Here is a 16,709-nt window from a genome sequence, read left to right as displayed (position 1 = left end):
TGCTTCAGGAAAGAGCCCGTGATGTTGAAGAGGAGGACACTGTGGCAGCTTTAGCCCACCTTTCACCATCCTCCTGGGTGATACAGGCTGGTCAGTTGTCTTCTTTTGGCTGGGTGCTGGTACCTACCTCCTGGAGAACCTTCCTCCACCCCGTGCATAGAAATCCTCATGGCCCTGCTCAGCGGTCCCAGTCCTGACTCTTGCCCTAAAGGATGCTGCTACACAGGAGATGGTGTCAGGACTCTGTCCAGAAAGCTGAGAGGCTCACACCCAGCCAGCCCCCTTCTCATTCCAGGCGAGACAGTAACGTGTCCTGCCATGCATCTGGTCCCTGACAGTGGGATCGTTGTTATTCCATAGCTGTAGCCATTTTCATTTTTCAATTATCTCAAGAACAGTCCAGCAATATTTATACACTGGCTTTCAGATTCAGAAAGGACTCGAAACCAAAATAATGAGAGAAGGAGTCTCTCAAACAATGTTTCTAGACCTCCCCATTAAATAGTGATAAGCAGTTTGAACACATTTTTGTGTCCCACTTAATATAATCAGTGGAGAATTTGAGAAAGGAAAATCTACCTTCAAGAGATACTTCTCAGTGATTGCCACTCCAGGCACACCAGTCTGAGACAGAGGCAGCTATGTGATCCGGATTTACAAGAGGCGTTAGCTTTCAATTCAGGCCGGTTCCTATGCCATGACCTTCACACATGATTAGAAAAAGGATGTCCATTATTGTAAGGACAAAACAGATCAGCCAGTGATGAAAAGTGCCTCAGATACAAAAGAGAAAGTGTTGGTGGCACACCACAGCAGTGCTAAATCTGGGCTGGTTGCACAATCCATGGGCATGTAAGTTCCTCATTTAGAAGGTAAGCTCCTTGAGGGTAGAGACCCTCTCCCGTGCTCACTGCCACCTCCCCATGCATGAAACAGTACCTGGCACCTAGTGAATGCTCACCAAGTATGTGTTGCCAGACTGACCCACGGCTGGGAAATCCCCTTGTAGGCGTTTTTTTATTGCTTCCTGAGAAGTGACCACAAAATTTAGCAACTTCAAACAACACACATTATTTCAGGGTTCTGCAGGCTTGACTGGGTGCTCAGGTTCTCAGAAGGCCAAAGTGTGCCCTGGGCCTGAACCAGGCTCGTCTGGAGGCTCGAAGATGATTCCACTTCTGAGCTCATTCAAGGTATTGGCAGTTCTTTGAGGTTATGGGTCTTAGGTCATAGATTCTGAGGCCCCTGTTTCCTTGCTGGCTATCAGCCAGGGCCACTCTCAGCTCCCAGTGGATACCCACATTCCTTTACATGTGGCCCCCTCCATTTCAAAGCCAACAAGAATACATTCGGTTTTTCTCTGTGATTTTGCCTTCTTCCTCCAGCAGGAAAATTCCTGCTTTTAGAAGACTCGTGCAATTTGAAAAGGCCAACAAGGTCTCCCTGTCTTGAGAGCAATTGGTTAGTACAATTGCATTACATCTGCAGAATGCCTTTTGCCACACAACATAGCATGATCATAAGAGTAACACCAGGGGTCCCAGAGGGCCTTGTAGAATCCTGCTTACCACACCACCAATTGCCCATTTTTATCCGCATTACGCCCTCATGAGCCCACACTTGCGTTTCTTCTTCTTTTAGTGACTGAAGAGAAATATCCTTTATTTATCATGTGGGAGTGCACTCTGCCTGGTGGAAAATAAACCTATCCCAGGGCATCCTACATGCTCTCAAAGCACCTACTTTCTGCAGGGAGGGTTGAGGAGAGCCCTGGAGTTTGGGCGGTTTATGAAGTTTTCAGGAACCTGTCCTGAGGGACCTGAAAATAAAACTCCCTCTTCAAGCTATGGCTCCCTATACTGGTGTGACTTAGCTCAGCCAAGGAAGCCTTTGACTGAATGCATTTCTCTCTCCCTGTTTGCACACATGGGCTTCCTGCTGGTTCAGATGAAGTTTTCTCAGCCACAGGAGCTCTGCCCCCTTCAGTTTGCAGTGACTTGAGGGCCACAAGTTGTTCTAGATGTCACATAGTGGACATTTGAGAAATCTGGGAGCCAGCCCAGGGACGACTCCTGCCTTATAGCTAAAGTCAGAACAACATCAGATCATAATTTCCTATTCATGTCTCATTACCGTGAACTCAGGGTCTGGCACAAAGCAAGTATATAATAGATACTACATAATTATCTGTTGACTGTCCTTAACAAGGCTTATTTCAGGCACAGCCAGACAGTACTAGCAGTCTACTCCAACATTTTGGTTTTATTGGCACTTATCTCTTCATATCATCCATGGAACATCCAGTATAAACCAAATATTTTTACCTGAAATGTGAGGCCACTTTTGTGTACTAGAAGGACCATGTACTGGGTGAAAGTCTGGGGTTTAACCAGTCCAGCCTGTTTCATCATGAACAAATGATAGCACTAAATCATGCAGTGTTCTAAGTCACAGCCATAAAATTGTGTGGTTTTGTAAATCTCATGTCTAAATGCATTGAGGAAGTTCATTATTTAAAGAAAGCCTATGACAATTGCTTTGACAAAAAGAAAACTCACTGTACTCATTCTCTGTTGTCACAGTACAAATTACTACAAATTTAGCGGCTTAAAATAACATACATTGATTATCCCATGATTTCTGTGGATCGGTAGTCTGGCCACAGCGTAGCTGGGTCCTCAGTCCCAGGGTCTCACAAGGATCCAGTTAAGGTGTCAGCCAGGCTGCGTTCTTTTCTAGAGCTCAGTATCCTGTTCCATGCTTATGTGCTTGTTGGCAGAATTCAGTTGCTTGCATTTGTAGAGCTGAGGTCCTGTTTTCATGCTGGCTGCATCCAGGGGCCACTCTCCCTACCTTCCACCCCCAAGAATTCCTTGTTCCGTGGCTCTCTCATAAGCCTTTTAACAGTATAGCTGCTCACATTTCCAAGGTCATCTGGAGAAGCTGTCTCTCCAGTCCACCAAGATGAAGTTTTAAATAAAATAGTCTAGGAAGTGACCGGTCCTTCACCTTTGCCATTCTATTTGCTGAAAGTGCGACCCAAGTTCTAGGGGAATGATGACTCATTGGGGTCACCTTAGAGTATGTCCAGCACACCTGCCATCCCCTCATTTGTAGATGGGAGAGTTGTAAGAATTTTCTAACGGCTACGTTTGCTTCAACCTAAAAGGTTCCAATTGGTGGAATTAAAGTCCCAGTGTGTGAGGAGACTTTATGTCGTCTTCCATCGTCCTCCAGTGACTCTCCCTTGAAAATACTTTAGTAGTAGAGAATTCAGAGGCTGCTCCTCCATCAAAGGGAGCAAATAGTATCTGGAGCTCCTGATGTGGTACATTGATAAATCGAATGCTTCATCTAAGTGGCAGCTGGAGCACAATCGGTGCATCCCAGACCCTTCAGCATGAGAACTGGAATGCTGGAGAGTAAGAAGAGGGTGGAGAGGGTAGAGATGAGTCCAGGGGAACCCCGGGAGAGTGAGAGATTTGGGAGGGAGACAGTGTCCTTTTGTTATTCCAGTGAGGGACCTTGCAGTCTTTGCCTGTAGAGCAGTGTTTCTCAATCGGGGGTGCTTTTGCCCTTCACAGAACATTTGGCAATGTTGGGAACCTTGTTGGTTGTCATGATGGTGGTGGGGCAGAGAGCGCTGCTGATGGGCAGTGGGCAGACGGCAAGGATGCTGCCAACATCCTACAGTGCACGGGATGGCTCCCGCCACAAAGAGCTACCTGGCCTGAAATGTCGGCAGTGCCAAGGTTGGGAAACCCTACCATGGAATCTCCCTGGGCTTGCTTGACTAATGTCGATTGCCTGAATCACCACCCTATCCCGGTTATCATCTCCTGTGGGCAGGTGTGGAGAATGATGGTTCTACCCATGTGCCACGTGTCTCTGGGCTCGATGAAGAGCAGGCACGTCACATTGTTCAGTGACCAACAGCAGGTATGCCTTTGGTGGGGAGTTAGCTTCACACCTACCCATCCTGCTGTGCACTGGAGGAAGCTACTGGCTACAGGTATCTGAGAGAAAAAGTGAAAGGACCTGAGATTATTCCGCCCCAAGTAGAGTGTTTAAGGTGTGGAATTGTGACGATCTCTGCTGGTTGACACCCAGTCTCCATGAATTTCTGAGCAGTGGAGAATGACCAGACAGCTAGCCGTCATTGGAATGAGATTGTTGACCAAAACACTCAGTGGGTGAGCCGGCTGTGATGTTTGCCCAGCTCTGGGCAAAGCTTTCGATTTGTTTTGATTTCCAGGTGGAGCCCAACACCAAAGTGTTTCCAGCAGTCTTCCTGCAGCCTACAAGTACTTCCTTGTTTCAGTTCGAACTTGGAAAGCTGAAGGTATTTATTTGTCCTCTCATCTAATGGCCATGACAAGAGAAAGCAGAACTAACCATTGGGGGAAAATCCCAGGCCTCAGAAGACAGGAGAAGCCCGCTCACTTCCCATAAGTCCCCAATCCCCGGGCCCTGCCCTTTCCTGTGGAATTCAGATGATAGAATATGCATTCTTATCTTCCCCTTTTCCCGCCTCTTTTGGGTGCTGAAAGAATCAATTAACGCTCATATAACCCATTATTTGAAGTGCTAATTAATGCTAGTAAAGCCCTTAGAGGTCCCTGGATACATCTGTCCCTCTTTAATTTAACTGACCATAGTGGTTAAAATGTCTGGGTGCGTCATCCAGCAACTGTGTGTTTCTTTTCCAATGCCTTTCCCACGTGCCCCAGAACGCAATGCCCCTGTCGGCGGCCATATTCAAGAGTGAAGAGAAGAACCCAGTCCCACAGTGTCCACCTCGGCTGGACGTCCAAACCATCCAGCCCGTGCTCTGGAGCCGCATGCCCAACAGCTTCCTGAAGGTGGAGAGCGAGCGTGTGAGCGAGCGCCACGGCTGGGTGGTGCAGTGCCTGGAGCCCCTGCAGATGATGGCGCTCCACATCCCCGAGGAGAACAGGTACCAGAGGGGCCCGCGAAGGAAGGGGCAGGCCTGGGGGCAGGTGAGGCAGAGCCAGGCAAGCCCAGAAGGGAACCAGGAGCATCTGTATTGGATCCTGCTTAGTCCCAATATGACTTGATTTCCCCAGTGCCTCAGTTTCTATTCCTTCCCACTTTCGTTACTCAGAAACAGCAGGAAACACACTACGAGGTGCTGCCACAGGACCTTTGTTGCAGCTCCTAGTGCCTGGGATCAAGGAACAGTGCCATGCCTTTAATTAAAAAACAGTTTACATTGAAATATGCATCTTTTTTGACAGGAAGGGCAAGAACGAGGCATCCTAGCTTGACTTAGAGAATCAGGAATCAGGTTCCTGGTCCCCCCTTGCTAAGAGGTGCTGTTCATTACGGCTGTGGTTCAGTCCCATTGCTCTCTCTCTCTGCTTTCTGGCTATGTGGCCTTGGGTACATTACTTGTGGGCTCTGAACGTTGCTCTCTTCATCTACACAGTGAGAGAAATGCCCACCCAAAGGGTTTCTGGGAGGAAAGAAATGATACTGTATAGGTATAATCTGGTACAGTTTCTGTACGTAGTAAGGAATAAATGTTATAGTTATTGCTGTTGCTTGACCTCTTTGAATAAAAAAGCAGTGTAATGGGAAAGGGTGGAGGTATTTGACACCTGCATAGGTCCCATTTAGATGTCCCACTGGGTCACGGGCAGCAGGGCAGGCCACGGCAGGAAAGGGGCAGAAAAGACCAGGAGCCCAGCCAAGTCAGTCAATTCTGCAGGGTCTTCAAATCCATGATGAGGCATCAGACTAAATGGAAAATCTAAGCGGAGATTAGAGCCCAGGCCCTGGACCCACACAGACGAGGAAGCTCTAAATCAAGGAGAAAGCCAGCTGGATTATGTTAACTGGTTTTAGGTTGGAAGGTGTTTCCTCTCGGGACAAGAGTGCAGGTGTGATTGTTTTCTGGTTGTTGGAGGAACACCCCATGGATAGTGATAGACTGGACATACAAATGATCCAGATCAGTGGTCCCCAGCCTTTTTGGCACCAGGGACTGGTTTCATGGAAGACAGTTTTTCCACAGACAGTGGTGTGTGAGACTGGGGGAGGGGGCAGTGGGGATGGTTTCGGGATGAAACTGTTCCACGTCAGACCATCAGGCAGTAGATTCTTATAAGGAGCATGCAGCCTAGATCCCTCACATGCACGGTTCACAATAGGGTTTACGCTCCTATGAGAATCTATTGCCGGTCCCAGTCCATGGCCCCGGGACTGGGAACCCCTGATGTAGACGGTAGACTGACCGAAAGCATAATCTACATTTTCTGAGGAGATTTTACACAGGGAAATGCAAGATCTGCTTGATCCTACAAGTAAGACGACCAAGTCATCACTCTCATATATGTGAATGTTTTGTTTGGGAATTTTGGATTTTTTCCTAATAATGAGGACTTTCACAGTTGGTAAACCAGCGTCTTGCAGGCTTTTGAGAGTCTTATAGTTAAATGTGGTGGAGTATTAGGAACTGGAATATGGACCAGAGCTGAGAGAGGCATGATAAGCCATATGAGAAACTGTGGCAGAGAACCCTCCATCCTTCCACCCACTCTGCCTCCTTTGGGCTGGGTGAAATCGCTGGATTCTGGTGGGTTCTTCTCCCCTTGGTGTGGCTGATTGCTCGTCCTGTCCTCAGGTGTGTGGATATCCTGGAGCTCTGTGAGCAGGAGGACCTGATGCGGTTCCATTACCACACGCTGAGGCTCTACAGCGCGGTGTGCGCCCTGGGAAACAGCCGTGTGGCCTACGCCTTGTGCAGCCACGTGGACCTCTCCCAGCTCTTCTATGCCATTGACAACAAGTACCTCCCCGGCCTCCTTCGAGCTGGCTTCTATGACCTGCTCATCAGCATCCACCTGGCCAACGCCAAGGAGAGGAAGCTGATGATGAAGAACGAGTACATCATCCCCATTACCAGCACCACCAGGAACATCCGCCTCTTCCCGGACGAGTCCAAGAGGCATGGACTGCCTGGGGTGGGCCTGAGAACATGTCTCAAGCCCGGGTTCAGGTTCTCCACCCCTTGCTTTGTCGCGACTGGTGAGGAGCACCAAAAACAGAGCCCTGAGATTCCCTTGGAGAGTCTCAGGACGAAGGCTCTGAGTATGCTGACAGAGGCGGTGCAGTGCAGCGGGGCCCACATCCGAGACCCCGTAGGGGGGTCTGTGGAGTTCCAGTTTGTGCCTGTGCTGAAACTCATTGGAACCCTGCTGGTCATGGGCGTGTTTGATGATGACGATGTTCGGCAGATCCTCCTCCTGATTGATCCCTCTGTGTTTGGGGAGCATAGCGCAGACACAGAGGAGGGAACAGAAAAGGAGGAGGTGACCCAGGTGGAGGAGAAGGCTGTGGAGGCTGGGGAGAAGGCCGGCAAGGAGGCTCCTGTCAAAGGCTTGTTGCAGACTCGATTACCCGAGTCCGTCAAGCTGCAGGTAAGCTGCAGGTGGTTAAGTGGAGGCAGGTTAATAGATCTTCTGCTTTGATAAAAATATCAGGAACACACTGAGGGTTAAAGGAGATGAGGTATGTCAAGTGCTCGGCATAGTGACTGGCCAAGAGTGCTTGATGATTATGGTGCTTGGTGTTGAATATGTTCTAACAGTGATAAGCTTAGTAATAATAACAATCCAAAACAACTCATCCCAGAAAAATAGTGCAAAAAACAGTGGAAGATGGAGACAAGGACAAACATCTCTACTTTCCATCCTCCAGGACTGGAAAATTTCAGGAAGGGAGGCAGCACTCACATGCATGATCTGGAGCTGGTTTTTCTACTGAGCTTCCTGGGAAATACTTTCTTAGAAATAGCATTTTCTCTCTCAACAGGCAGATTTCCTCTGTCTTTAGTGAGCTGTTTTCTGTTACTGCCTTCACCTTAATGGTGAAGATTTGAGTAACAGTTCTGTGACCACTGTGTGGCAATTTACTTTAATTGTCTAAGTCTCAGTGCTACTGTCTGTAAAATGGGGATGCCAGCAGCCTCACCAATGTACACGAAGTGTTATATGCATAATACTTTCACTGCAGATGTGTGAGCTCCTCAGCTATCTCTGCGACTGTGAGCTGCAGCACCGAGTGGAGGCCATTGTGGCATTTGGTGACATTTATGTCTCCAAGCTGCAGGCAAATCAGAAGTTCCGCTACAATGAGCTCATGCAGGCCCTGAACATGTCTGCGGCCTTGACTGCCCGGAAGACCAAGGAGTTCCGCTCACCCCCACAGGAGCAGGTGAGGGTCCCATCCGGAGCTTCCATCCAGTTCCTATGCAAGAACTTGAGACCTATGGAACAGGGCACACGAAACGTCTATGGTGTCTGGGGCAGCCTCCAGAGCTATGGAAGATGAAAAGACCCACTGCAATAGCAGGAGACAGGCCTAGTCCTGAAAGCTAAGGAATATGTGCCAATTCTCTTGGGTGGGAAAAAATACCCCTTTCTAAACTGCACATGCGGCAGGGCTTCCTCTCTCCTTTCACCCTCTCCAATGCCTCCATTACTGATTCAAAGACCAGACCACTGTTGGGATTCAGTTGTCTCCTCAGCAAGGATACACCACTCACAAGGATTTCTGCCAACCCTTCCAGAAGTCACTACCTGTCCATCAGACACCAACAGAATAGGGTCAACCTGCCCCTACTTATGAGAGTTGGCCCCCAGTCTTCTTCGTCCAATGTGTCTAAACCCCCTCGCCAGTGGCACGACTCTCTCACAAAGCCTCTCCAGCTCCACGGAGCCTGGAGAAGGGGACTGAGCGAGTGAGTCACCTTTGTGATTTGTTGTATTCATTCTTCACAGTACCCACCTTGGGGTTAGCCTTACCCAGTGGGAAGGGCTTCTTTAAGAAGAGTCGAGATCCTGGTGAGAAATTTCTAAATGAGGAAGGCACATCTGTAGAATAAGAGTTTCCATTTTCCCTACTGCTCAGCAGCTCACTTAGACCCTGTGGGCGGGTTGGCCACTGCTCCCTAAGTGTTCAAAAGAAAAGATAAATCTTTCAGTGAAGAAAGTAGTTTTTGTTTTGAAATCAATCTTTGGATTATGTATATACATATACATATATATGTATACATCCTGGGAGGGAGATGCAAAATGTAGGTAATTTTTGCATCTCCTTCCCAGGGTTCTTGCAAGGATCCCATGAGATAATTCATTTAGATTGCTTTGCATGACGCCTGTCACAGAGTGAGCATTCTGTAAGTACTAAGCGAGCTACTGTTAGTTTTATTGTTGGAGATACTTGCAGTTGCTTCATCCCAGGCTCTGTGACCTTCCATCAGTGACCCAGTGAGTGGAGCTCACACATGTTTTCTGGCATCTCTTTCTCCCAGCCAAGCCTGGGGTTACCCACCCAGTACTGTCCTCATGGATGTAGCTGCTCATGGTTCTGGCTCGTGGGAAGGACAATGTTTGCTCACATCCTTCCTTTCCCCATTCTGTCTCCATACCTTCTACCGTCTCTTGGGCTGCCATTTAGATCCACTGCCAGTCTAAAAACAGCTTGACAACATTTGTAAAGCCTTCAAGAGTAATTCCTGACAAAACAGCATACCCGTGCATTTGGCACAGTGCAAATAATCTTTTCCAGTCAATCCAAAAGACTTTCTCATTTTACATCTAGCAAAGGGATGATGAGTATGTACCCTCCTTTAGTATTCTAAACAATCCTCTGATCAATCTCTTCAGACTCATTTCAAAGTCTGTAACTCAAGAAATTCTTCACTAATGTATCAGACCAGTGATTCTTGAGCAAGCATCAGAATCATTTAAAAGGCTTAATAAAACACAGTTTGCTTGGTTTCACCCCTAGGGTTTCTTCTTTGAGACAGAGTCTTGCTCTGTCATGCAGGCTGGGGTGCAGTGGCGTGGTCTCAGCTTACTGCAACCTCTGCTTCCCAGGTTCAAGTGATTCTCATGCCTCAGCCTCCCAAGTAGCTGGGACTACAGGCATGTGCCACCATGACCAGCTAATTTTTGTATTTTTAGTAGAGATGGGGTTTTCCCATGTTGGGCAGGCTGGTCTCAAACTCCTGACCTCAAGTGATCCACCTGCCTCAGCTTCCCAAAGTGCTGGGATGACAGGCGTGAGCCACCACGCCCGGGCCTCACTTCTAGGGTTTCTAATACGATGGGTCTAGGGTGAGGCCCAAGCATTTGCATTTTTAGCAAGTTTTCAGGTAATGCTGATACTGCTGGTCTGGGAATAAAAATGAAAGGAGGGGCACTTACCGCTATGAGATTCAGCTGTCCTCCTGCCATTCCCCCCCAGAGTATTCACTTCTACAAGGCACCTACCTGTGGAGTTACCAATATCAGGAAGATTTAATGTCATCAAAGGATGTGGTGGATTTAGATCAATTTCAGAGAATAGTCATGCAAAATCACTTAGAAAATAGGATGCCTGAAAATTAGAATTTTAAAACAGTGATATCCTTCTACAACTTTTGAGGAGAAAATAGATTTTTAAGCCCTATATCCAGAGAGTATTCAGGAAGATGGAAAAAATTGGGGGATATGACTAAGTACAAAAGAAGGTAAAACTGAGATTAGTCCAAGGGTTGCTGGCAAGTTAGCCAAGCGTTACCAGCTGCCCTTTCATTTCCAAGAGGACGTTATTAAAGGGCATGGCCTGCAGCAGAAAATTCAGCCCAGCCCAGCTTTCTGTTGTATGTCCTACAGGCAGGGAAGCCCCTGCTTCCTAAATGTTCTGCCAAAAGAAAGATCTTTTGGTAAAGAAACTAGTTTTCTAACTCAGAAACCAGATCTTCAAATCTTATGTTTAATCAACAACGAATCAGCATATGTTGTTAATATAATTACCGTAATTTTAGCTCACAGAAAAACCACAAACATGACTTTTCCCACCTGTTTTGTGGATGTTTTTTCTCACAAACAATACCTCTACCTACTTCCAAAATATGGTTTGCAGTTAGAGCTTTGAGTAGAGTTCCTCCTAACAATGCTACATAAGGTTCATGATTTAATAAGAGATTGTAAATGTGTCTAACCTAGAAATCCTAAACAGAAGGAGTGTGGGTTATCCTGGCTGAGGTAGCAAAATGTTTACCTCTGGTTATTTCTTCTGTCCCTCCAGATGTTCAGTGACCTGGGGTCATGGCCCTGTGGGCAGAATTCGGAGACCCAGGAACCTGAGTGCAAAATGAATGACAGCTTTATTTTCATTGATTTCTGATAGCATTTCTTTTCTTATTTTAATATGAGCAGCAAAACAAGTAACTGACTTTGTCACCAACCAAAATTGCACCTTTTTTCATATCACATTACAGTGGTTACGGTATCTAGAAAAATTTTCATTCCTTACTACCTCAAGACCACAGTGGATATAAGACCTGCCACTAGATTGTTTTCTCTGAGTTAATAAAGAAGTACATATGTTACTACATCACAAATTTGATTTTTATAGTTTTGATAACTGTATGTCAGTATAATTATTTCTCTTTGTAGTCCTATGTATTTTATTTTGTGCATTTAAAATATTAATCAGAGAAGCAATCCATGGGTTTCACCAGACTCTCAGAGGGGTCCATAGCACAAAAACTACTAAAAACCCTGAGTCAGGCCGGGTGCGGTGGCTCACACCTGTAATCCCAGCACTTTGGGAGGCCAAGGCGGGTGGATCACGAGGTCAGGAGTTCGAGATCAGCCTGGCCAACATGGTGAAACCCCATCTCTACTAAAAATACAAAAAATTAGCCAGGTGTGGTGGTGTGCACCTGTAATCCCAGCTACTCGGGACCCTGAGGCAGGAGAATCGCTTTAACCCAGCAAGTGGAGGTTGCAGTGAGCCGAGATCATGCCATTGCATTCCAGCCAGGGCAACAGAGCAAGACTCTGTCTTGAAAAAAAAAAAAAAAAAAAAAAAAAAAAAAAAATCCCTGACACAAAAACTAAAAGAAAAGAATGATAGATTGGCACTGAAAAACATAAACCTACATGACAAAACAAAAACTTGTAGACAAACTTAAAAGCTGACTAAAAACTGGGCAATACATTTAGAGTATAAAAGTATATAAAAGTATATAAAAAGTTAAAAATCTAGAGGTGTGCAAAGCACTCAAGGGCAAATTTTCTTAAGATAATTACCCAGTAGAAAAATGGAGGAAAAATATGGATGCAAATTTATAAAATACAAAATAAAATTAATTTTTACGTGTGAAAAAACAAATTTCAACCTCACCAATTAAGCATAAATTACAGCAACAGGGATATGACATTTTTCACCCATTCAGTTGAAAATATTTGAAAATGTGTTAACGCTCGTTACTATAATGAAGATGACATAGTAATACGCACTTGTATAAATTTGTTAATAATGCAAATTATTGTAAGCTTTCTGAAGGGCAATTTGTAAATTCATATAAAAAACTATTAAAATATACAAACCTGTTGCTCTAGTCATTTTGCTTCTGGGAGTTTATTCTAAGAAAATAATCAGAGACATGAACAAAAATTATTTTAAAGGAAACTCAAACCAACTTTATAAGGACAAATAATAGAAACAAATATGTCATAACAGTTAATTTTACATAAATTATTCATCCATATAATTACAATGCACCTATTAAAAATTAGATTAAGAAAATAAGAAAATGTTCAAGAAACATTAAGCAGAAAACTCTGATTTTTAAAAGGTGTATCTGGAATGTGATCCATTCCGTGTGTATGCATATATAATGTCAGTAAGACATTAGCTAAAATATGAACAGTAGTTATCTTGGGGTGGTGGAATCACAGTAAATTTTCTTATTTAGATATTTTCCAAATGTTATGCAATTAATAAGTTACTTTTAGAATCAGAAAAAGGTGGAAGCTACTTTTAAATGTTGGCCACTTTTACCAAAAAAAAAAAAAAAAAAATCACTAAACAAAATAAATTTGCAAAGAATGTGTCTGTCTAAGGCGGGATCTGAGTTCCCTTGGCCAACATTGAGAACCGACTAGATATTCTTCTCTTGCCCCTCAAAGATCAACATGCTTCTTAACTTTCAACTGGGAGAGAACTGCCCCTGCCCAGAGGAGATTCGGGAGGAGCTCTATGATTTCCATGAGGACCTTCTCCTTCACTGTGGTGAGCTGCCCAGAGAAAGGCTTTGTCCAAGAAAAGTCTGTTTTTAGAAATTAGAAATTTCTAATTCCTTCATTAGAAAGCTAGTGGTGGGTTGGGAAGTTATTTTTGTATTTAAAATTGTAATACTGTCTTTCAAGATGTGACTCTATCCCAGCTACTTGTGTCAGAAAAGATACAAGAAGTAACCCTGGCAGAATATATGATCAAAATTCCTTCTACCTGGAAGAGCCTGTGCAGAGATATAGAGAGGAAACAGGGTTGCGTTTCTAGCAAAAGAATGAAGATAACTGTTCCTTATATAAACCTCACCTAATTTACTTAAAGTTAGTTGGAACTCTCAGCTTCCAGGTCAGACAAGATTCTGATCCCTTTGCTTTTTAGCTATTAGGTGTGGCTGTGTGTGGGGAGGTGGTGTTTAGTAACTTCTGCCCTTAAGGCTTCTCAGCCAGCAATCTCTACTTGGATACGTACCTACTGGTTTTAAGTGGCTCTTGGCATTTATGTTGCTTGTACATGGGTAAGTTGAATAATACGTGGGTAATTGACAAGTTTTTCATTTGAAATAACTCAATGTTAACTCCTTCTACAGACTGTAGGGCCACTTCCCCCAAACATGCTTCCAGAGGTTTCAGCACTGTAAGAGTGTATGTAATCCCCCATACACTCTTCCGGAGGTTTTGGGGGTACAGATTCAAAACACCCGTTTTAGGATTAAACTTACTTGATATTCTGATAGACAGGAAATCAATCATTTTTTTTCCAAAAGCTATAAGATAGGTAAATATTTATGAGAGGTTGCCTGTAGTATCTTTAGAAAGTTCCAGAAGGATGGGAAACAGTTTTTTAAATGTTCTTTCTGATGCCATGATGGTTTCATGTACTGCTTTGGATTTTCACCCTGTTCTGTGGCTTGGAAGGGGTTCCTTTGGAAGAAGAGGAAGAGGAGGAGGAGGACACCTCCTGGACGGGAAAACTCCGTGCCTTGGTTTACAAAATCAAAGGCCCACCCAAGCCAGAGAAGGAACAGCCAACGGAGGAGGAGGAGAGATGCCCCAGTAAGTGACATTGCCTTTAAATGATAGGGTGCTCTTCTAAGACTTAATTAAGGTAACTGTTTTTTTAACCAATACTATAAGATAGATATGGGCTGCTTAACTTCAAAGAAAGCATCTGGGCAGTATGTTATAATTGCTGGTAGTTCTGTTATGTATGTTGGGTTCTGCCTTTCTTCTGATTGAAGAAACTTACTTTCAGACTGTTATGAAACCTGAGATGGATTGCTTGGTGTCTGTTCTTGCTGTCTTGTTCTACTTAGAGATGCCTGTAAATACATGCCTGTTCTTCTTTTATGTTTCCATAGTCTTCCTCTTTTAGCCATTATTGTTTCTTAACGATCATTGTTTCTGTCAATTCCATTTGAAAAATTGGAAATTGAAAATTGCCCCAGAGAGGAAATAAAATAATAATAAAAGAGAGTTTGTAAAGGAAATAGGATATGAGTTTGGGGGTGGTGTTTTTGGATTTGGGGTATGGTTTTTGAAAATGTAGCATCCTAGAGACTTTAACTTTCTATTTTTCAACAATGCCGAGCTTTGTCCAGATTTATCTCTAAAATCCTTATACTATCGATGACTCCTACCATTGTGACCCATGATGAAACAAGATTATAACTTGTTCTACAGGGCTGTTAGATTGTCTCTAAGACATGAAATTTCAAGAGGAAGATTGTCTTGTCTGAGTATTATATATAATCCGTCCTCTTGTTGGTACAGATTCAGCAAATTTATCATTTGTCTAAAGAAGAAGGAATTTCTCAGGTTTAATATCATTGCTTTTTATCTTGTTTCCTATTCCTATCCATCTTAGAACACACTTTCAAATCATAGAACTGTCAAGATAGGATTGGTTTGTCTGAAAACACTACTTTGGGGTTCATACATCTTACTGCCCTTTATATCGACCTTTCATCTTTGTCAGAATATCTCTGAAGGGAACAAATCTCACTATTCGTCAGCAGAAGTGTTGAAACCTCTGGAATAGTGTATGGGGGACTTGGCACTGGCAACCCTTGATAGGGTAGTTCCATCAGTCACTCTGGAAAGGGTGGGTCGTTTGTGAGGGTGTGCCAGCCGCACTCTAAAGCCCCAAAAACTGAGTTTTGACTCCCTTTGTGGTTGCAACCAAAGGAGAACTGAAAATAGGCTGAGTTACCCATATGTCTCCTATATCACCTACTGAGAGTCTATTTTGAAAGTGAATGCTTCTTTCCCACCTTCTTTTTCTTTTTTTTTTCTTTTTATCTTTTTTTTTTTTTTTTTTCCTGAGACAGGGTCTTGCTTGGTCACCGAGGCTGGAGTGCAGTGGTGTGATCTCCGCTCACTGCAACCTCCACCTCACAGGTTCAAGCGATTCTCCTGCCTCAGCCTCCCAAGTAGCTGGGATTACAGGCATGCACTACCATGTCTGGCTAATTTTTGTATTTTTAGTAGAAACAGGGTTTCATCATGTTGGCCAGGCTGGTCTTGAACTTCTGACCTCAAGCAGTCTGTCCTCCTCGGCCTCCCAAAGTGCTAGGATTACAGGTGTGAGCCACTGCGGCTGGCCTTTTCCCACCTTCTTTTTAACAGAGAGTATGTCGTAGCTGGGGATCCCACCAGGTGACCATTTCATGTAAGGTAAATGGAGTCAGTCAGATTAAGTCACTTGTCACCGGCCTCTGTGAAGCCTCCCCCAACATCTGTGAATGATGTTCAGGCACCAAGGATTGCAGTCTGCAGCCCTGCTACCTCAGGCCTCAGGCACACAGGCCACATTCTGTCTATCTTGGCACAACGTGCACACTTGAGAGGCCAGCCCAGTATGAGACTGCATGTCTCACCTCATGCTTCTTCCCTTCCACAGGAGGAGTTATGAGAGGTTCACGCTTCGTGTCATAAGTTCTCTATCCTGCGATCCCAGAAATAGATGAAATGGGCGAGGTGGTCAGGCATGTTTGGCTTCTCTGCTGAATGTTCCAGACATGATGAATCCCCTCACTCAAGCCTGGCATTTTAAAATAAATTCTGGAGAGTGGTTTAACAACCACCACCCCCATAAATTGTTTTTAATATGACTGAATGGAGACAAGGTTGCTGACTGCAGAACCAGATGCATTAAAGGGTCAAAATCCTTCAAATTATTGTTAACTTTGTTCATGTTATTGCGGATCTGATTTCTATTACCCTTGCATTTGATGAAATAATAAAAGTGTAGATAGTGTTAGAAACATTCTACAATGAATTGGCAGTTTACTAAATACTTCCACACATATTCATTTACCGCTGTTAGTTTTCTACACTCCTCCATTGTATAGTTGGGGGAAGTAGGACTCAGAAGAATTAAGAGGTACTTGTTTATTCTTTCCACCCTTATCTGGTTCCAGAAAAACGTCTGGTGTCTGATTGTCACCAGCACAAGGTACCTGAAGTGAGTAAAGCTATGGCTTGAAGGCAGGTCTTCTGACTCTCTGTATTGTACTGTGCTTTTCCACTGTACCATGAGCCTTGCCAAAGAGCTTACCAGCATACATACCATGAGCTGCAAACACATATGGAATGGCTTTTTAAAATCACTCT

General features: G+C 44.5%; 1 protein-coding gene across 26 annotated transcripts in view; it reads left to right on the top strand.

The window, feature by feature from the left end:
- Positions 1-16,709, top strand: part of LOC105463656 (ryanodine receptor 3) — a 561,838-nt gene that overhangs the window by 351,838 nt on the left and 193,291 nt on the right. For all 26 annotated transcript variants that reach the window (XR_011606198.1, XR_011606199.1, XM_071067152.1 and 23 more), the window contains exons 33-38: positions 4,256-4,342; positions 4,731-4,957; positions 6,647-7,442; positions 8,038-8,238; positions 12,993-13,095; positions 14,013-14,150. Coding sequence is in view for 24 of the 26 variants with exons in the window: in XM_071067152.1 (XP_070923253.1) it covers positions 4,256-4,342; positions 4,731-4,957; positions 6,647-7,442; positions 8,038-8,238; positions 12,993-13,095; positions 14,013-14,150 (1,552 nt within the window). In the remaining 2 variants the exon portion in view is untranslated. The remainder of the gene's footprint in view (positions 1-4,255; positions 4,343-4,730; positions 4,958-6,646; positions 7,443-8,037; positions 8,239-12,992; positions 13,096-14,012; positions 14,151-16,709) is intronic.

The sequence above is a fragment of the Macaca nemestrina genome, chromosome 7 (assembly GCF_043159975.1).
Source record: "Macaca nemestrina isolate mMacNem1 chromosome 7, mMacNem.hap1, whole genome shotgun sequence".
Lineage (NCBI taxonomy): Eukaryota > Metazoa > Chordata > Mammalia > Primates > Cercopithecidae > Macaca > Macaca nemestrina.
This window is presented reverse-complemented; position numbering and strand designations above follow the sequence as displayed.